The 22,268-nt window shown below is 42.4% G+C and overlaps 1 protein-coding gene across 5 annotated transcripts in view; it reads right to left on the reverse strand.

Moving 5' to 3' along the window:
• Positions 1–22,268, reverse strand: part of FARP1 (FERM, ARH/RhoGEF and pleckstrin domain protein 1) — a 291,100-nt gene that overhangs the window by 32,629 nt on the left and 236,203 nt on the right. For 4 of the 5 annotated variants that reach the window (XM_087435901.1, XM_087435902.1, XM_004423128.3 and 1 more), the window contains 3 exons: positions 11,969–12,156; positions 10,649–10,738; positions 9,437–9,570 (listed from right to left, as the gene is read on the reverse strand). In XM_087435901.1, the coding sequence (XP_087292027.1) occupies positions 9,437–9,570; positions 10,649–10,738; positions 11,969–12,156 (412 nt within the window). The remainder of the gene's footprint in view (positions 1–9,436; positions 9,571–10,648; positions 10,739–11,968; positions 12,157–22,268) is intronic. The other variant, XM_014781832.2, reaches the window with a different exon arrangement.

Consider the following 22,268-nt stretch of genomic DNA (forward strand, 5'->3'; position numbering starts at 1 on the left):
GCCAGTCTTTAAGTTATGATTTTTTTAAACACCTCTAGAATACTGACAATGATTTCTGTTCTGAGAAAAGGGTCAGACACTCATTGCACTCTTGGCTTAGCATGAGAAGAAACTAGAACAGGAGCTCCTGAGCTGGCCCCAGGCTCTCCTTTCAAATCTCGTCAGGCCGGTCTGGCAGCCTCCTTGACACAGAGCAGAGCGAAGGATGTAACTAGAATCCAAGCTGTAGAAGAATGGGAATTGTGGCCTGTTTTGTTCACTGAACACTGAGGAGAGTGACCGATCTATAGTGGGGACACAATAAATATTTGTTGAATAAACAAAAGAAGATCCTGGCCAAGTCTGCTGACACGAAGATTAGCACGGACCCTGCTGCCAATGAACAAATGAAGAACAAGGGCGCCCAGGTGCTTTCGTGGTTGATGGCGTGTTGCTGTCATCACGGCAATGTGGCTCTCAGGACAGCGCCAGAGTGGGGAGGGGGGGAGGGGTGAGAGTGGCAGTGAGGGGGTGGAGGGGAGCTGCAAATGTTTTGTTGGGGCAGTGGGTTTAGCTCCTATGTGTTGAATGCCACCATGTTCTAGAAATAGTGCTAAATGCTTTCCAAACTCCTCTCCTTCACCTCTCACAGGCAAGAGATCATTATCTCCACTTTTTTTTTTTTTTAAATTAAATTTAATTTATTTATTTTTCTCCCAAAGCCCCAGTAGATAGCTGTATGTCATAGCTGCACATCCTTCTAGTTGCTGTATGTGGGACGCGGCCTCAGCATGGCCGGAGAAGTGATGCGTCTGTGCGCGCCCGGGATCCAAACCCGGGCCGCCAGCAGCGGAGTGCGTGCACTTAAGCCACGGGGCCGGCCCAATTTATCTCCACTTTCAAATGAAGCAGTTGATGTTAGAGGTTCAGTGACTTGCTCGAGGACACACAGTGGTAAACGGAAGAGGAACTGGGATTTGAAAAGGCTGCCTGACTTCAGGCCTGGTTTTTCTTTACTTCCCTACAAGGCCTCAAACTGACAGTGTAAGTACACAGGTCACAGCTCAAGGTTCTGGGTGCACGGATGGCTCTTGCCACGAAAAGCCCAAGTGCACAACAGGAAGGAACAGAGCATGTCACGTCCTCGTCCCCGTCCATGCAGTCTGTGTGTCTGTGCTCCGCCCGGCATGGCATGGGGAGCACAGCTCAGCAGGCCGTGAGGATTTTGGATTACGCTGGGGTGGAGGTTTCCCGTGAGCCAGGAATTTTTTCTCATGTTACAGGTGAATGGCAATGAGGCTGTTCTTGGAGTTCTTTCCCTCTAAAGGTTAGGCCTAAAGCTTCTAGAACGAAAGGCATAGTGACAGCCAGACGGGCTGTTTTCAAAAACCAGTTGTGCCCTTAACTAGCTCTGTGATGTTTGCCAAGTTACTTACCCTCTCTATGCCTCATTTCTCACCTGTAAGGTGAGGAAATAACAACAATAATATCGACCTAATGGCATTCTTGTAAAGATTAAGTGACATGGTACACAAAGAGTGTTTAACAGTGTCTGGAACACAGGACACATTCATGTTAGCAAAAACTACACCAACAAAATCCTACAGCAACTCCTCTTCTTCCAAAACTGAGGGGATAAATTAAAGTCCACCTTAACAGTAACACCATAGAAGGAGCCTCGTGTCAGGTTGTAATGGTCTCAGCATCTCTGTTGACCTAAATCAGAGCCAAACAGGTACCACGAGACACCCTCTCTCTTCTAGGCCCCGCCACTGCATGCCCCACCTCGTACCTGATTCAGCCACAGGCAAGATATCTCTGCTCAAGGATCCCCAGACACCACGGGGAAGTAACGACAACAGTCACGAAACATGGGTCCTCAAGGGGTCCTAGGACATCACGTATGTGTTAAAAAACAAACAAGCAAGCAAACTCAAAAGCTCCCCTGAGACTCAAAGGGGAGGGGGAAAATTTACACTAGTTGAAGAGAATAACGTCCAATAGCCCAAGTGGTTTGAAAAAGTTAGTGCTCGGAGGGAGGTGTACTTTTCTTCTTCTTCCTCTTGTTCCCTCAGCAAAAAGTCAGTACGTGAGGTTTTAAAACTAAGGCCCTGGAAGCAATTCCCCAGGGAGAGGGCAGAAGGCCATGTCGGAGAACCAAACAAAGTTGAAGAGGCAGCAGGGTGAGGTGTGAAGACTAAGAACTGGGAAGCCACCCACCCTGGGTTCAAGTTCAGTGTTAACTGTAACCTGGGGCAGGTTACTTCATCTACCATGCCTCAGTATCCTCATCTGGACCTGCCCCTTGGTGTTGCGAGGATTAAACAAGGTAATATGTGTGATGTGCTTGGAACAGTGCCTGGTGGGTATTATTATAGTTGTTGTTTTTATTGCAATTATTTGGGGTGGACAGACAGGCTCCCAGGGCAAGTGGCAAGGCCAGATTCTACAGGAGTCCCCGCTGATATGACCACCCCAGCAGTGGCCGTCTCACCATAACAAGTCTCTTGGTAGATTAGAAAAAACTTGAATCCACCTTCTTAGGTTTGAGGCCTAAAAGTGACACTTCTGTAGACAAAGTCACCATAGGACCAGTGTTGACCAGATGCTATGAGCTTCTTGCCACTTTCAAGAGAGGACCAACACCCCAGGAGGGTGTTCAGAGCAGACGGGCATCTCGATCAGCAGTGCTGACCTCCTGGCGCCGGGAGGGGAAGAGAGGCTGCAGGAGTCAGAGACATGGGTGCTGGATGGGGCTGTGCTGGTTCCCGCTGTGTGGCCCAGGGCAAGCTGCACTCTCATTTTCTCCTCTGAAGAATGAGAAATGATGGCAGATGCTCTCCCAGCTCCCTCTCAGGTGTAAAATCCTGTGCTTCAACAACACAGCCTCAAAGGCACAACGGATCAGATCAGACCCAAATTCAAGTCGTGCCTCTGTCACTTATGGGCTGTGGCTGTGGGCAAGGGGTTTGACCTTTCTGTGCCTCATTTTCGTAATTACAAAATGGAATAATATCTACTCCTGGGGAAGTTCTTTTTCAACAAGCGTGGGCAAGGTCTTTCTGTAAAGGGCCAGCCAGTAAATATTTCAGGCTTTGTGGCCCATCCAGGCTCTGTCACAACTACTCAACTCTGCTGATGCAGCACAAAAGCAGCCATAGACAATGAGTAAAAGAATGGGCATGGATATGTTCCAATAAAACTTTATTAGCAAACACAGGTGGCAGACCAGATTTGGCCACAGGTCATGCCAACCCCTGTCTTTGAAGGTCAAGTGGGAAAAGCATGGTGGTCATTTTTATTTTGATCAATAATGGCAACTTTGCAATGGTACAATGTACATAAAGAGTTTGCACATAGTAACTGCTCATCGATGGTAGCTTATTATTAATATTAAAGCCACAAACTTTGCATGTAAATATTTTACAAGTGTAAAAGCACTGTCCATCCTCATTTGCCAGGACCCCCTCTGCTTTGGAGCCTTTGAAACACAACAACAAGCAAACTTACTTATTACTCTTCAAGATTTACCCTAGAGGAAACTACAACATTCTCATGCATTTGTTTTGCACAAGTATTTTGAGCAACTATTGTGTGGCAGGCCCTTTGTTGTGGTAATGAGTACTAGTTCTTCTTCAGTCTTTAGATCAATGCTGCCCAAAAGAACTTTGTGATGATGGAAATGTTTTTTATATCTGCTATCCAATACAGTAGCCACTAGCTACACATGGCTAATGAGCCCTTGATGTGGCTAGTGTTACTGAGAAAACAAATTTTTAATTTAACTTAAATTGCTACAAGTGGCTAGTAGCTACTGTATTGGGCAGTGTGGCTTTAGATGACCTTGTTTATCTTTTTCTTATATTGTTTTGCATTTGAAAACTGTCTCAAAATCTTTAAGGAGGATGAGGCATAAAAGGATTTAAAACCACAATAAAAATGAGCCTTAACAAGAGTTAGGATTCTATCCCTGGCTCTCTTTTGTCTCAACATTCTCTTCCTTAAAGTTTTGATTCTTCTTGTGGATAACTTCCAAATCTATACCCCTGAGCCCCATTTCTTTCCCAAGCCTGAGACCTGCGTTTCCAACTGCCTGTAGGACTTCATTACTGACCCCTCAAGCAAGCTCATCTTCCCTCCATCGCACTTGCTTCTTCCTTTCTTTAATTTCATGACCATCCTCCCAGTTAACCAGGCTCACAGCTCCAGAGGCCTCCCGTTCCCTTCTCCTCTGTCCCATGATCCCTGACTTGTCTGCTCGGTGACATCTCGACATCCGGTCTTTCCAGTCCTCCTACTTAGGCTTCTGCACTCCTTCCAAGTGACTCTATCCCAAGTTTCTTCCAAAAAATGCAGCTGATCCTTCTTGAAAACTGTGTGTGCCCACAGCCTATCCCGGGTACCTCTCTGCATGACTTCCCTGGATCCTAGGGAGATTTGATTTGATTTGATTCTCGCCAGCTGCAAGCCGAGTTTTGTACACTGCAGAATCCGCCAAGGCACACTGTCCCAGAGCACGTCTTCATCCATCCCTGGGGAAGGACTTGGCCAGTCTGCGCTCAGCGCCTGCCAGTCATTTCAGGGCTGGAATTTAGGACTCCTGACTGAATGCCAAAGGTTGTCAGTGGCTTTCTCTGAATGCATTTGAACAGCTGAGTAAAACATCCTTGCTTTCCAAAGGAAAAACATTCCTCATGTTTTCAGAAGTCACCAAACCTGTTTCCTTGTTTTTGAAGAAACAAGGTAACTGGGCCTCTGCCAGGATGAAACGGTCCATCCTCGTTTCAGGTGTGTTTACTTAGGAGAACACAATATTTGGATCAGGGCAGGTGTGTTTACTGAGCCAGGGTTCAGCCTAACCATGCAGGAAAACCTCCCGGTAATTTTTCTGCCCTATAATTTTTCACTGTTGATGGAAGTATATGACAACCTAGAGTCGGACTGCAAAGGAAAAGCATGGTGGCTGTGTCATTTAAGGGCCACATTTTGGGGACCTTTAGGTGTATAGTAAACTTTAGATTTCTTTCCATTAACAGTAATAATTTAAAATATCACTGAATAAAGTCTGGAGTTTAGTTGATAGTAACGTATCCATGTTGGTTTCTTAGTTTTGACCAATGTGCATAGTGACGTAAGAAGTTGACATTAGGGGAAAAGAAAGGGTGAGGAGTGTGCAGAAACTCTATTGTCATGGCAACTTTTCTCTAAATCTAAAATTATTTCAAAATAAAAAGTTTACATAAAAAACGATCAGCTTTCCCCTCTTTCCATGTGTGGGGCAGAACCGTTTACAAACATTGTCTCATTTAGTTTGTGTAACAGCCCTGTGAGGTGGGGCCTGTGTTCCATCCACACCTTAGACATGAGGAAATGAGGCTCTGCCAGGGTCACAGACAGCCAGACAGAGACCTCAGGTGGTGGCGAGATGGCGATGCAGACGCAGCCACCCAACCTACGTGAGCCAACCCGTGTTTCCCATATCAAAGTATGAATATATATACATAGATACATACATAGACACACACACACACTTATATGTGGTCTCTCAGTCAATAACTCAGTGTGAACTCCTTTCCTAATAAACTTCCCTGTGATCCATTCTTCTCATTGAATGTATTACTCACAGGTTGCCTCTTCTGTGAAGGCATTAATGGACCACATGTCCAAGGCAGAACTGGCCAGCGATGCCCTGTGCCCACAATGGACGTGGCACACACATCCATGAGGGCCTGGCCTTCTTTGCTCTACGTGCCTGGTTCTTCCTCTGAGACTGCAAGTCCCCAGCAGGCAAAGTCTGACCCTCGCTTGCTTGCTCACACACTCACCCACTCATGCATTCATTCATTGCTTCTAGAAGAAACAAAGAGTTATAACCAAAATGCAAACCAAAGAATCACAGAATCTTAGCTTTGTCAGAGGCATTCCACATCAGCTGTTCCAGGGAAGTTATCCATCATAGTCATCTCAAAAGCACTTTAAAAATACACATTTCTGAGTCTCATCCCAATGTTCTGATTCAGGAGGGCCAGATGGAGCCTGGCAGTCTGTATTTTTTTAAAACTCCCCTACCCACCAACCCCAGGTGGCCCTGAGCACTGCCAGAATGGGGTTCCACCCAATAGATAAATACCTTCTGGAAACGGGCAGTCAACCTCTGCTCAAGAAACCCTGAGTGGAGAAGCTTATACCTCATAAGGCAGCCTCTCATTGCTAAGCTGCACTTAGTGTCAGGAAAGCCTTTTCTATATTCAGGATGATGTGCCTCTTTGGAAATTCACTCTTTTGCTTGAATTTTGTCCACTGGTATAACTAAGAAGATGCTTACTCCCTTTCTCATACACTCAGCCTGAAGGGAGCCACCATATTTTCTAAAATCTCTCTTCTAGGCCGAATGCCCATAATTCCAACAATCTTTTTTTATCTTTAATGAAATGCATTCTCTTATTATCCCATTTCAGATGTGAAACTCAGAATTGGGTATAGTATTCTGCAGGAGCTCTGAGCCTTGAAGGTAAGGGACAATCGTTTTCCATGCTCTGGTCTCTTTCTAACAAGGCAGTCCAGGGCAAAGTTTCTTGACCTTGGCTACACCTTGGACTCACCTGGGAAGCTTTACGAAATACTGATGCTTAGGTTCTACCTCTCAGAGATTCTGATATAAGTGGTCTGGGGTTTTGCCTGGTTATCAAGATTTTTAAGGGTTCCAGGTGATTTTAATGAGCAGCCAATGTTGAGAGCTACAGGCACAGACACTGGCTTCTCCCCATGTTATTCTATTGGCTTATACCAAACTCATTCACCCTCTGCCTTTCTGCCTTGAATCCCTGCCAAGCCAGGTCTTCCTCATCACGCATTTGAGGTATTGATTTGTTGAATTTAATGTCAGATTTTAACATTTACTCCTGGTAAACATCATCAATTTGGTTTGGGTCCGTTGTTGCAAGGCTAGTGAAGGTCATGTCAATTGAGCTGCGTATTGACTATCAGCTCTCTCTCTAGCTTTGAGTCTTTTGCTTCTGGTATCTTCATGTAAAACATGAATAAAATTATAGATCTTTGAAAGATTCTCTACTGAAAATCCTCTGGGAAACAAATGACAGCAGCTGCTTTTTAAACAATTGGATATTTTTTCACAGATAAGGGCCAGATGCTGAAGATTTATGGTCACAGATAAATCCAAGAGGATGGCATTTATTCCTAGAAGGCAATGTTTTCATACAGCTCTCTGTGGGGGATCAGAATTTGCCACCCCAAAATGTGTCTCTTTGGCTTATTTTTAAGAATAAAAGACTCAGAAAGAAACTTTGACCCTCCCCCTAACTGCCTAAAATGATTTAAGACAGAAGGCCTGTTCCAGGAAGGAGCTATCACCGTAGATAACTATAGCATGATATGAACTATGTGTGATAGGGAGGAACCTTTGATCCAAGTCCTCTCCACCTCTCATTGTCTTTGCAAGGCATGGCAAACATTTCTTTACCAAACATTTGCTTTTCCATCTCCATGTGAATTGCCTTCCTCCCCTCTGTAGTCCTAAACCACTACCCCAATATCCTTCTTTGTCTTTAGCTGAAGATGGTATTTAAGGTGGTGGCTTTAGCCATTTTGGCAAGTTACTCAGTTTTCTTGTGTTTCTCCCATGTATACATGTTACTAAATTTGTTTGATTTTCTCCTGTTATTCTGTCTTATGTCAATTTAATTCTTAGATCAGCCAGAAGAACCTAGAGGGTAGAGGAATATGCCTTCCTCCCCCTACATCTCCAAAGTTCTCTCTGGTGGCGGGAGCTACCAGAGAGAAGCTACCATACTGGGCTGCCAGGGTACTGCCAATTGATGACATTTCCTATGTGTGACCTCCCCAACATTGTTTAAATCAACTGCAATGTGGACTGAAACTGCTGTAGTGACACCAGCTCAAGATGCTCTGAGCCTACAGGAAGATGAGATATATTAATATACATCTCACTGGCCAGAAAACAAACTGTTAACTGATTTCTCCAGAGTTGTAAGGTCTTTGACTCTATTATGAAAGCATCATTCAACTTTGTCTGAATGATGAGGCAACATGGCAGAACACAACTGAAAGTTTCCAGGTAAACTTTCGGAAGGCAAAATAAAGCTCGATTTTGTAGAATTTCTTTTTTTAATTTTGAAAAGTGGTATTTCTCTTACATTCACAGCACCAACATAGAGTAAGACTCTAAAGTGGCATTTTCAATCTTTCCCCATTTTCAGTGAGGCTGATCTTTTACCTGTTATTTCTCAATCCTGGCTGTACTCTCCTCCCTGGGGCATCTTAGTAAAGCCGCCCACCTCCTTCTATCGTGGGAAAGAGAATTGCACATCAATTATCTCCAGATATAAAAAACACACTAAGCTGGATGCCTGAGCACGTTCGCTCCACGGCACAGAGGAGCAGCTCTGCTAACCTGTTGAACTGAAGCTTGAACTCCATGGTCTGGGATCACCTGGGACAGGACCACCTCACCCATGGCTCCTTACAGGCCCCACAGTCACTCAATGCTCCTGAGACTACTTAAAACCAAATTCTCACCTGTAGTGAGGAAACCGTATACATGGGTTCCATTTCTGCCCAAAACGCAGTGGAAGCCTTTTGCTATTTTCTCCTGGCATTGTTTTCAAATGCATCTTTAGTAGACAGTCAGCTCTCCATGCATCTACATATAACTGTCTTAAAAAACCCCATAAGAATTTTCTGTAAAAGTTCTATTTTAGGTAAGGGTACATCAGACTTTGCATTCTACAGTATACAAAGTTTTTCCTGATTTTTTGCACCACCGTCTTCTTCTCCCAGATTAATGTTTTATTTGGTATTTAATGGACTTAAATCTTATTTTTAACCAATTTGCTATTCATAGACATTTAGGTCATTTCCAATCTTTTACTTCTGTCATGGATATCTTTGTCATATGTCATTTCACATATTAAAATGTATCCTTAAGATAAATCCCTAGAAGAGAGATTCAAGGTGAGAGAGAGAGAGGTGCACTAGGCTCTGTATTTTTCCAAGTGCTTTTTAAACACTGTGAAATATAATACTGAAAACTGCATGAGACATACAGACACTTAACAAATGACTATAAAGCAGTACCAGTGAAATATTACCAACTCCCCTCAAAGCCCCTCATGCCTCTATTCTTTACAACCGTCATCGTCCTTCCAGAAGTAACTACTACCTTCATTTTGTGATATTCATTTAATTATTGTAAGAAAACATGCATTTTGAAGAACTGTAAACCAAAGGTTAAAAAAATTCAGGAGGAGACCTAAATACATGTAGAATTTAACTGAAAATCACTTTGAGGTTGGCTATTTTAAGCCAGTTTCTTGCTTTTGTCTTTGCTTATGACTGCTGTTTATAAGAAACAACAAAAAATTAACATTAGAAGGAGAGAGAGGAGGTGGGTGGGGTGAAATATAATTGCTGTACTCACCACAGGGCTAGTCGTTGCTCAATTTCCTTGAGAAAGTTTGTATGAAATTTGTGCAAAGGTTCAAAATTCAGGAATATGAGACTTTTCAATGTTTCGGGCATAGACTCCTCTTTGCTCACTGCGCTCTGAAACCACTGGGAATAAAAAGAGCAGAGGACACACTTAGAGGTGGAAAGATGCACAACGAACACCTGCAGCTCTTCAGAAGCAGCCAACCCGCTGGAGAACAAAGGGCTTTGTCGCTGGATTCCTAGCCTTTCAGGAGCCTCAGGGGTTTCCAGGCCTTACTGCTTTGCCTTCTTTGTTAGATGGGATGAGAAGCACCCATCTCTTTATTAGTCCTTCCTGAAAGCTGTTACCAAGCAATTGTTGAAGCCAGAACAAATCTCTGAAATCGGCAGCTACTCAAACCAAAACATCCATTCTGGCCAACTCACTGGGTAATCATGGATTTATACCACCGAACACCCCCTGGCTCAGTCCTTAGGAACTTCCATCTCTGCTCCTTTGTTAAAATGCTGAGCACGCAGGTGGCTGAAGCAGAGAGACAACCAGAGTGACTGACTTCACACAGTCACTCATCTTGCGGAGGTGAGGCAGGGATGGGTCCCACAGTGTTTCCTGAGCACCTGCCCAGGGCCAGGTGCCATAGACTCCCTGGAGGCAGAGAAACCCAGTGATTCAAGCTGACATCCAAATGGTTAATTCTTTCCCAGAATCCAGGAGTCATGAAGACATCTGCAAGGCTTTGAATTGGTTTCCAAGACTGAAGAGGACTAATCAAAATAATAAAAGGCAGTCTTCTAGCAGACTTTGCTGACATGGCTCAATTTATTATCAAAGATAAAAGGAGGCTCCTATTCACCTCTGAGGTCTCTCTCAAGCAAAAGTAAGTAGCTACACTTGACAATGAGCAAAACACGAAATGTTCTGCACTGGTGCATGCAGACAGTAGAACATTCAGTTTTAATTTTCTCCACTTCAGAAACCTCCTTCCTTTGCACTTAAAAATCACAATTATAAAAGTTTTTATAGAGTATTTTCCAAAATAAATATACTATTACCGTCTAATTTCTATAACGCAGGACCAAAATCCTTTTAATTGGAGTCAGAGAACCCAACATTTAATTAGATCCAGCTTCTCTCCTAAAGCTGAATACTAGTTGATATAAATTAGGTAATTTAATGCTTTGGAGAAAATGGTCCACGTACCGAAGTGATGACCTCAAGATCCTTCAGATATGTTCTCTCAGTGGTGGACACTTCCTTTGCAATGAAGTATGCTTTGTCAGTCGGGAATCTCTGCAAAATCCATAAAAAGAAATAAGACATCATAATAATTTTTGGGTATAAGTCTCTAAGAATATCCTGATTATAAGACAGTTCTGATGAAAGTGATACATTGCTAACTTATGATCTTTTGTTCACTGGTATCAAGTTTAAATAAACTCTTACTTATTCTCCTTTTTGTGTGAGAAGAACTAGGATAAGAGAATGGATTTTCATGATGAGAAAATAGTCTAGGAATGTTTCCTTCCATGTAAATATAACCCTCAGTGAAAGGCCTCAAATGAGTATGTTAGCCAGCACTGAGGACTATTTATTCAAACTTAGGCATCTGAAATCTAATTAATTAGTAAAAATAAAGTGATGCAGTCTTTGAGGAAATAAATGAAACAGAAACCACAGTGGCCTTTGTCCTGGGTGCCATGGGCTGGTGGTGTTATTGTTTAGGAAATGGAAGCTATATTGTTTGTGGGAATACGAAGGGTGGCTGATCTCAAGGGACAAGGGTGAAAGCAGCTGGTGACAACATTGTGACTCAATTCCCTGGAGTCCATTGGTTAGGTGGCAGGTGACACCACTCTAGAGCAGGCCAGCCATCAGTTTTGCTCTTTCAAAAATAAGTAAAAGGAAATCCCTTGTTGCTAGCCATCTTGCTTGCTTCCCACAAGAGTCCACTCAATTCCACCTCTGGGGATGTATGCAAAGACTTGAACGGATGGATACTTCTACATCCGTGTTCCTAACGGCATTATTCACAAGAGCCAAAAGGAGGAAACAATCCAACTGTCCATCAAGGAATGAATGGATAAACAAAATGTAGTTTGCCCATACTATGGACTATTATTCAACCTTAAAAAGGAAGGAAATTCTGATACATGCTTACAACATGGGTGAACCTTGAGGACATTAAGTGCAATAAGCTGGTCACAAAGTGACAAATACTGTATGATTCCACTGATATGAAGTTCCTACAGGAGTCAGAGTCATAGATCCAGAAAGGAGAAGGGTGGTTGCTAGGGGCTGGGGAGAGGTGCAATGAGGAGTTAGTGTTTAATGGGTGCAGAGTTTCAGTTTGGAATGATGACAATGTTCTGGAAATAGATAGTGATGACAGTTATACAACATTGTGAATGTACTTAACGTCACTGAATAGTATGCTTAAAAATGGTTCAAATGTCAAATTTTATGTTATATATATTACTGCAATTAAAAAAGAATAACATGTGTGCACACAGGTCGCCACACCTTCCTCCGGCCCTCCTCCTCGTCGTCGGTCCGTGGGCACGCCTGCTCATTCAGCAGCGGGCTGACCAAGGGAGAGGCCTGCTTGGTGTCGGGGCTCAGGTTGGGAGAGAAGATCACGTTGGCAGGCACAGCTCCTCCCTGCGAGTTGATGGACAGCTCTGAAAGGTGAGGGCTACCAGTCAGGGAGCCTGTTTGGGGATGAGAAGTATTAAAGAAAAAAAAAGTAATTCCTTCTGGGACCTGATTTCTACTTACAATTTTCACCATTTCAAATCTTTAGAAGCTTGACTACCATATGGCACACATAAAGCGCTTCAATATTTTCTAGTTTTTTCCTGAAGTTACAGCTGCCTTAATACTAAAGATACTATAGTATGAATAACTCAGTGGAGCCTCAATTATGTAATTAATGATAAGATAGAGATCTCTGCTTAAGAATAATTAGAATAGTTTAAAAGCATAGTGTATCCCCAAATAGAATCTTCACCTCCTAACTATTGCCTTAGCTTCTACGAATTACTGGAGAAAGACACAGTGTCTATGTCACAAGGAGACATGGGAAATGACTAGAAAATAGAGCTATACTAATAGGAAACTAAACGACTGGTGCACCTAGGACAGACTACGTCTTGTAACAACAAGGGGCCACAGCTAAAGAAAGTGAAAGCAGCCATCTCCCCATTCTACAAAGAACAGAAGCGGGCTTGTTATACCTGGTGATGTCACTCCATGTCTCTCTCACTGTTTGGGACAGAAACACTAGCATCACATTTACAGGCAAAAGTGATTATTGAAAAATGCAAAGCTGGAGGTCATTACATAATTACAATTCCCCTTTACGAGTCAAAAAGTGACAGGTAATTAGTTAATCCTCTGAAAAGGACACCATATTAAATAGTATGAAAATGTACAATTACTCATCATGAGTCAGCCAAAGGAGATGATGTATATATGAAACTCTTTGCCAACAGAATTTTGCAAATATTGATATCTCAACCTATTGAAGCTAAATAGGATTTAGTCTCAAAATATACTTCTAACCTAAGTGTTTTTACCCAACACATTGATAGTTCTAATGCAAATTTGCTAGAACTAGTATGATGGTAAACAAAAGTGAAGCAGCCCGAGTCCTGTCTGTCACCATGATAAGGGAAGACAACGTCAACGCTTTCTCCGTTTTCCAATGCACAGTTTCAGGCTCGTCGCTAGCTCAGCACGCTGTCAAGGCTCTCCCAGAGAAAGGGCAAGGGCAGTTTTCCAGGCGTACCCTCATTTTGTTGACATCTATCCTCTCCCTCTGGATTCGTTCATATCCATTTTGAAATGAAAAGATAGGACAGCCTAGAACGGAGCTGATGAAGTAGGGTAGTGACCTTGATCCCAGCATGAAGGAACCATGCAGAAACCAGCAGCAGCCCCCACCCGGTCCCAGGTCGATCAGCTAGCTGTGTCACCAACGTGCAGGCGAAAAGCTCCGCACCCAGAGAAGCAATGACAAGCAGACATCCTGCCCACTGCCCATTGGCCAGTACAATGATCCTTGAAGAAGAATATTAGAAAATGTGACGAAAAGGCAGATTCAAGAAGTTCAAATTTTAAAAATCCCTCCATTTAAATCCTCGCATTTTAAAATACATCATTGAAATGAAGTCCTGATGTTAGACAAAGACCCAATCACCCCACACACCACCAGACCCAGTAAAACCCGGAGAAAAAGGCCAGAAATTGCTTCACAATGTCAATTTTATTGACACTAGTGCACAACTGGATACAATAATTTCGAAAGAATTGGAATTTGTCAAATAGAAATAGTGACAACAATCAAAACTGCAGTTGTTTCAAGGTACTACACTATTCTCTTTTAAAAAAAAATCACAAAAAGAAAAACGTTATCACTACAAATAGGAATTAGAAAAGAGAAATTGTGGCAGTCTGTCTGGAGATCAAAACATTTCATGCATTTGTGAGTAGTCGAGAATCACGTTTTATTTGTCCACCATCATCTGGCGAAATCGGGCTTACCTTCAGCTCTCACACTGTGCGTGAGATCAGGTGAGGCAGTTATAAGGGAGAACATGCTGGGCCTTGACTTTGCAGTGACGTGGAACAGAAAAAGCATTCGCCCATCATTGAAAGAGTTGGAGCCAAGAATAAAAAGCAATTAGAAGGCTAGCTTGAAGGAGGAGTGGGGGATGGGAAAACAGGACCTATCAGACCCTGGACAGCATCCAGCAGCAGATGAAAAACCAACTGCCACATTGCAAGGGAGAAAATAGGGGTAAACAGGCTCAAGTACAACCACTTCCGCTCTCCAAAGGTCAAAAGCTATTGTCCTTGTGAATCCCCCCAGGGACACTTGGATTTATTAGACTGAGGAGGCTGTAAGGATGAGCTAACAGACTAGGGTTCCAGGACAGACGCTACCCTGCCAAGAAGGCAGAACACAGTTCAAAGAAGATAGCAATCTAGAAGAATCCCCACTGGACCACACTGGAGACAGGATTCAGAAAATGGGACATGGAAAGTAAACTTCTTGACATTCTGTGTTCTTAGGTAGAGTAGGGGACAGCTCCGGGTCAGCCACAGCTTGCTGGGTGAAAGCCTGCTGCATTCACTCGTGTAGCCTAAAGACGTGTGCAATCACCAAGTTGTAATACACAGCCTTGGAGAACGACCAAATAAGGGTGGCCCATTTCCATTACCAGAGCTACTTCAGCTGGCTTTGTGTCTACTCATGAGGCCCAAGAAAGGCAGGGTGATGGGTGTATTTAAACAGTAAGACCAATAAATCAGTAAACACCAAGCAGCCTGTTCTAGAAATCTATCAGCAGTTCTAAGGAAAACATCCAAAACTCTAAAGTTCAATTTTGCTAATTTGAGCTGCATCCATGGAGAATAGCCCGCTTCTCCTCTTGCAAGAGAAACTATTTGAGGTTTTGAAAATTTAGAGGTGACATGATCCAAACAAAAATACGTAGCTCATTTGCCATTCAGCAATCAATGAAATATGCTGACGAGGGTAATTAGTAGAATTTGGCAGCTTGATGAGTAATTAAGATTCTCTTTGACTTTGAGCCAGCCTGTGACAATGGTCTGTACAAACTGGTGTCCACGTAGAGCCTGGGGCAAGTGTGAAGAGCTGTGTCTTAAAGAAAGTCAATTGTCTAAGGTTACAGTTATTAGAACTACATGTAACCAATTTTCAGTGAAGTAGTCCATTTTACAGAAAAGCAAACATGGTTGTGTTGTTAGATAAAATGAGTCCGCTTGCTTTATGCAGCCTTATAAAGCCTGTTCAAATCACGCAGCCTGTCACCTGCTTTGAAGGCACAGCCCCAGGCGATGAGAAGAAATTATGACTGACGTTCATTGCTACTCAATGAACTTATTAATGCCTGGGTATTTTATCGTTTTTTTTCCTCCATGAAAAATTGACACACAGGAATTTCTTTCAACAAGAGGCTCTAGGTAAATAATTTTGGGGGACCTTTTGAGAAAGCACCTGGATATTAAGGCAATAGGTAGAAAGAAGTTTGAAGAGCTTAGAAAAAGATCAGTTACATTTTGAAAGTCTGGAAGCTCCTGATTCTTTTGAAAAATTATTTTTCCTATTTCCAGAAATTACTCTGCATTTTTTTTAGGCATCCAGTTATATTTCCAGTTAACTCTCAAATCCTTCACCTTTTCCAAATGATTTCATGACCTCCCCATATACCCCTCCCTACCACTAATCTGTATCAAGAGGGCTGAGTTTATGTCCCCAGTGGACTGGAAATGCCTTCACTAATACTGCTCTCAAGGGAGGCATGTCTAGTAATTGCTTTTTAAAACTCTTTTAAATGTACACATTCTCATGGCACAAACAATTATGGAACTTCAAATTAGCACTGCTATATTTATGGATTTCAATTTATCACCCAGCCCAAAACTGGCTTAGCTTCTCTATCTTTTTAATGTAAAGTGCATTCATAATTCCTCTCCTGGCTGCTCTGGGGAAGCTGAATTTGCAACACAGCTCAGACTGCCGCAGCTCGTCACCAGCTCTTGCTCAGAAGCACATAACCAGCGGGAACAGAGTTCACGGTCAACAAGCCAAGCTCATGCCTGTCTGCCCCTCTTGGGATTGGGTACAAGCTGTCTAGTGACCATCCACCTCCTCCAACTTCATTAAGGCTTAAGAGCAAATTCACACAAGTCTGGGAAAAGAGAAATTCCTAATCTATTTTTCAAGTAATAAAAATGGCATTTCGAATACTTCATTGTACCTGTCCTATACTTTAAATTGGTCAATAAATTGATAATCTGTTTTTTAATTAGATAAGTGTTATTTTTCCTGTTAAAGAGGGAACTCTAAAACGTGACATTTATTTTGAAAATAGTAATCCACAGATTTGTTAAATATTTAAACATTTGAGAATGAGAATATTGATGAAAATGAGAACATTGCTTTCTCAAGCCCTTTTTTCAAGATTTTAAAAAGTGCAATTATTAAAAAAGTATCTATGCTGATTCTTCAATATTCCCCCAGATAAAGTTATTTGGCAAGCTTCTAGATGCCACTCATCTATCATGATTTGTCTCTTGTTATTTGGTTCTAAAATATAGGAGATTTTATCTCTGTGTACCCAGAATATGCTCTAAAGGCACATGTAGGAAATACGTTACAGATGTAGGTTTTCATGTATTTTTAAACAGGCTCTTTTTAAAGCCATAATCTCCCTCTAAAAGAGAATACAATGAACTCTCTCTCTGGAGACTGTCTGCATTTGAAAGCCAGTTATCAAAAGGTCAGCATTGTGTTGAATAATGGGTAGTTTCCAGAACAGGCAGGATTCACTCTAGTCTGATAACTAAGCTGGGTCCCACCCCAATGAAAAAAGCTGACAATGTTTTATTGAGATTACAAGCTTCCACAAGAAAAACCTGATTATAGGGTTACCAATCATAGTGGTGTGGTCCTCTTCTTGATAACTTAGGTTGTTAAGGGTAATGTGTATGTGCTTCTTAGACCAAGTTCCTTTAAGAAAAGTTTATTATAAGCAGCTAAACACCAACTTTGCCGTTCATCATCAAGCAATTCAGAAAAGCAACAGCGATGCAACTTGCAGAAAAATAAAAAGAGAAATGCTACTAATGGAAAAATGATAGCTAATGCACTAGCCTGTTCTTACTTATGGGGAAAAGATAAAGGAGAATCTCCTTTGTTTGAACATGGTGGTGGTGGTGGCAGTATTTGAGTTGGGGAACGTGGTGCTTCATACCAATGAAAAATACCATCTTGTACTCTGGACAAAGCTTCAGCCATCAGTGGGAAAGAACAGTTACAATTGACAATTTTTACAGCAAGATACCTGTTAGGACAAGTAAAAGCCTCTTCAGTTTAGGTTACAAGAGATATTAATACCGTGCATACACTGTTAACATGAGTTTGGCCTTCCATGCTTAAAGAATCACCAAGCTCATTGTTACTGGAGAAGCCAGCAACCTTCCTGGTGGTATAAATTCATGCTTTATTGAGATACTGCACTCTTAGGCCACAGAGAGAAGATGAAACCAGGCAGTATCTGTGAGAGCTTACATTTTGGGTACACATCAAAACTAAAAACAGCTTATTGGCTGTGAGAAGCCAACTGGGAACGAGCTAGGAGAGGTCTTGTCTACATTCCCACCTCTCCCCACCCCCCAACAAAACAAACACACAACTAAATTCTCGTATAGATATGAACTTTGTAAAGTTTCCTATTCCCATTCCAACAGATGTTCCCATTCAACGTATAAAGCCAATCCTTCGGTAACTGTCTGAGCTGCCCTATGTAAGCTACTGCCACAGACACTCTCTGTTTCTATGAGACCTCTCCCCCAACTACAGTGATCCTGCTTGCTCCCAAAGACCCGTACCCCCATGCACACACACACAGTACAAAGTGCGGGCTTGTTAGAAGATGGAAGCAGAAAAGTGAAATCTTCTATTTACGTTCCCCACCCCTAGAGAAAATATGGTACCACCCAGCATGCCTCCGTGTGAAAGCTATTTAGTCAACAGGATCACTGTATTCTAGAGGAAACAGGTATTCCAAGTACAAATTGGTATTCAGCAGAGTAAAAAAAAAAGACATCAGACAGAGCTCCAACAATGCAGGGAACAGAAGGTACACCATGCTTTGAGGATAAAGACAGAACGTTGAAAAAAAAAGCTTTTTCTCTTAGAGAGGTGCGTGCTGACAAAACAGTGCATATAATGGAACAACAGAAAAATGTTTCCCTAAATTCATTAAACAAATGACAAAAATGAGAATGAAGTCCCCAGCCTTTTCTATTTTAAAATTAATTGGGTATATTAGAAATTTTTAATAAAATATTTTATCTATAGCATTAAATATACACACAGAGAGAACAGAAGGGAACTGGATTAATAATGTAGGCCAAGCCTGTGAGATTTGGTTAGTTAGGTTTCCACGGCAACTTTCCAGGCAGAGAGTGGTGAGCGCAAAGGATCAATCCATCGGCCATTGAGGTGGGTGTGGAGAGAGCGGCAGGTGTGTGTTCTTGACTAAGGAAAATCTATCTTGGGTCTTTCTCTACATCACTGCAGGCGCAGTGACAAATGCTTTATTTCTTACACAGGGACTTTGAGGCCCAGGAAAAAGCAATTGTTAGCTCAGTTTCATGAGCCAGAAAGCTCGTCCATGAGTAAGGACAGGCCCATCACCAACCACCACAGGCTCCCACATGACCCTTCTACCATCTCCTCTTTGGGAGCTAGTTACCAACCCAACTCATAATAAAGCAGAGCATTCTCTGTGCCACTCCCACCTCTACCTCTTCTCTCACTCAAAAGTAGAGTTAACCACTGTTCCATGCTTTCTACAACACACACACACACACACACTCACACACACACACGGTTTGCATTGCATTTTGCAATGATTTCTAACTACTCTTCGATATTCTGAAACTGTGGCCCCAGCAGCAAGCTCAAGTATCTCGCAGGACCATTTTCATGATTGCATTAACAGCATTAGCCTTGTGGTTAACCTTCTACACCAGCTCTCAACTACACATGTAGATCAGATATCCCACGTCAACAGTTGATTTTTAATCCTCCCTACTTTCAAATATAAAGCCACCCAAGACATATCAGAGTAACCTGATCTAGAACCCACACGAAGATGCAAATGAGCTGCCTTCCATGGAAAGTTATAATCAAATGCCAGAGGCCAAGAAGATGCCCAAGGCTGTTTCCATGCTAAGCTGTGATGTTTGCATCATTCAGTCCACCCGCACTGAAATGATCCCAAACAATCAGAGTCTATTCAATTTCAGGAAAAGAAGATTTTCTAATTCTTCCCTAGCTTTCACCAGGGTGTTTAATTGCTTCCACTGGAAAAGAAAAAATTTCCTTGTGCTATAAGTTTCATCTATGTTTTTTGGAGTGATATGCTGTTTCTTCTATGAAGCAAGACCTTTTTCGCAAAACAAGAGTCCACCTACCTCCTCCCAAACATACATATGGCATACAAATCAGCATTTACAACTTTTGTTCAAAGGGGACAGACTTGGAAATCTCTAGGTTACCCAAGGAAACACCAGGCACATTTGATCTGTGATGTCTACAAGGCTAGGCCAAATCATCATGGATATTGTTTTGCTTTTCATTATTTTTGTATTTTTATTTTTTTGTGAGGAAGACTAGCCCTGAGCTAACATCCGATGCCAATCCTCCTCTTTTGGCTGAGGAAGACTGGCCCTGGGTTAACATCCATGCCCATCCTCCTCCACTTTATATGGGACGCCGCCACAGCACGGCTTGACAAGTGGTGCATCGGTGCACGCCCGGGATCCGAAACTGAGAACCCCGGGCCGCCGCAGCGGAGCGCACGCACTTAACCGCTGCGCCACCAGGCCGGCCCCTCATTATTATTTTTTTAATAAAAAGACAACTGCTACGTTAAGTGGCATGCTTATTGTGATCTATTTATTTATTTATTTATTTGTTGTGAGGAAGATCAGCCCTGAGCTAACATCCGTGCTAATCCTCCTCTTTTTGCTGAGGAAGACCGGCTCTGAGCTAACATCTATTGTCAATCCTCCTCGTTTTTTTTGGTTCCCCAAAGCGCCAGTAGATAGTTGTATGTCATAGTTGCACATCCTTCTAGTTGCTGTATGTGGGATGCGGCCTCAGCATGGCCGGAGAAGCGGTGCGTCAGTGCGCGCCTGGGATCTGAACCCGGCCGCCAGTAGCGGAGCGCGCACACCCAACCGCTAAGCCATGGGGCCGGCCTGCTTATGGTGATCTAAAAGTCATGGCTTCAATTTCAACACCAGCAACTGGTATTAGAGGTATGCACAAGTGTACACTGGAGTCCCCTTTCCCTGTATTAAGTTTCACTCAACTAAACAGAAACACATGGAATTAAACTAACAAGGAAAAAGCAGCCCTAGTAAATTCTTTAACGTCGCCAGGGTAAAGTTCTTTAATTACGCCCTGCTCATAGTTCATTCACTAGTACCTTTCCTTCCACATGTTCTTACGGATTTGGCTAACATAGGTGAATGTAAAATTCACCAGCGAGCTACCAACAATGGGTTATTTTGAAATGTTCACCTCTTTCAGGTTCAAAGAAACTTACTCTATTACAGGGATTGCATAGAAAGGTCTTTTGCAGTCTGACGTGTAAAATTTGCAGCAATAAAATAGACTTACTCCATGAAACTACAAGAAGGCCAGACTTAGAGAGTTTAACTAAGTTCATGACTATCAGAGGAGGGATGTTTATAGATTACAAAGGAGAAGATGCAGAAAAAAAAGAGCCTTTCTTGGGAATGCAACTCTGAGATCTCTCTAAATTCTGGCTGATAAGAATAAGGGCTTAGGGCCGGCTCTGTGGCTTAGCGGTTAAGTGCACGCGCTCTGATGCTGGCGACCCGGGTTCGGATCCCGGGAGCGCCCTGAGGCACCACTTCTCCGTCCAACGCGAGGCCGAGTCCCACGTACAGCAACTAGAAGGATGTGAACCTATGACATACAACTATCTACTGGGGCTTTGGGGGGAAAAAACTGAATAAATAAAATCTTTAAAAAAAAAAAAAAAAAAAAGAATAAGGGCTTAGACAAAGAAGAGTGATGGAGACAGAAACAAACTCAAAATAAACCTAATGGTGAAGAGGGTCCCCAATTTGTTAATTTAAAGCCGGGCCTACCTGTGGCCCAGTTACTCACTAATGGCTACAATTGCACCAAACCCATTCTGTGTTGAAATATGGAATAACATTTGAAGTGGAAAAAGTTGATTAAAAGTATGTGAACACTGACTAAAGATATGAAAAAGGGAGCTGAATGCGTATTCACAACAGGTTTAACCGAATTTAAGCTGACAGTTTAATATTTTAATTTTTTCTTCTTTTAGAAACTGCGTGACAACACAATCAAAATGATTCCAGGGCTACTATGCAAGCTGAGTTTCTGACTCAATTGAGGGCAGACTGGATTTTGTATACGTGGTGGAAATTTCAAGAAGCTCATGCTGTTTTAGTTTTGCAGGCTTAGCTTTTCTAGCATGGCTTGGTTTGAATCTTCAAAGAAGTTCCTGAGAATAAAATCGGAAGTATTCACATTTTAAGTGCAGGCCACGCAGCACAATTTGGTGAGATAACTCTGCGAGAAATTCCTAAATGTGAATCACGTATGTGGGAAGAATCTGGCCCACAGATTTCCTTTAATTAAATGCTTGTCTAATAAAATATCGTCAACGGCATACAGACGACTGCTAAAGGAGCTGGAGCAATTCATTTTAAGTTCTGGAACTCATTAAATGCATTTCTTCATGCTAAGAGAATTTCTCGCATTTTTATTTTGTTCTAACAAGAAGCAACAAAATCAACCACGAAAGGGTCTACAATTTATATATTTGAAATACTATCTAACAAAAGATATTAACGCAAGGAGGCCCTGCAGTAGCCCTGAGTGCCATAAAGATTTCTGTTTCTATATTTGGTTTGTCTTCCATCCAAGGCCCTAAGATATCATTTCATAGAGCAGCCATTATCTGAGGACCTGGGTTCCTTGTTGACTCAGGAGGCCTCTGCAGCAGCTATTGTCTTAGAAAAACTGGTTGAAAGGCCTTGGGAAATCCTTTGGCAATTTGAAAGATTTCACAGGTCTCTAATCTCTGCTGCCTGTTCTTCACACCCAATCCCATCTCTGATCTCCCTGCACTTAGTTCAACTTTATCCACGCGCACACCCTCCTCAGGCCACACAGGGAGATTCCGGAGGCCACATAAAGACTCAGGGACTGGAG

Source organism: Ceratotherium simum, chromosome 10 (assembly GCF_057802395.1).
Source record: "Ceratotherium simum simum isolate JZ-2026a chromosome 10, ASM5780239v1, whole genome shotgun sequence".
In the NCBI taxonomy this organism is placed as follows: domain Eukaryota; kingdom Metazoa; phylum Chordata; class Mammalia; order Perissodactyla; family Rhinocerotidae; genus Ceratotherium; species Ceratotherium simum.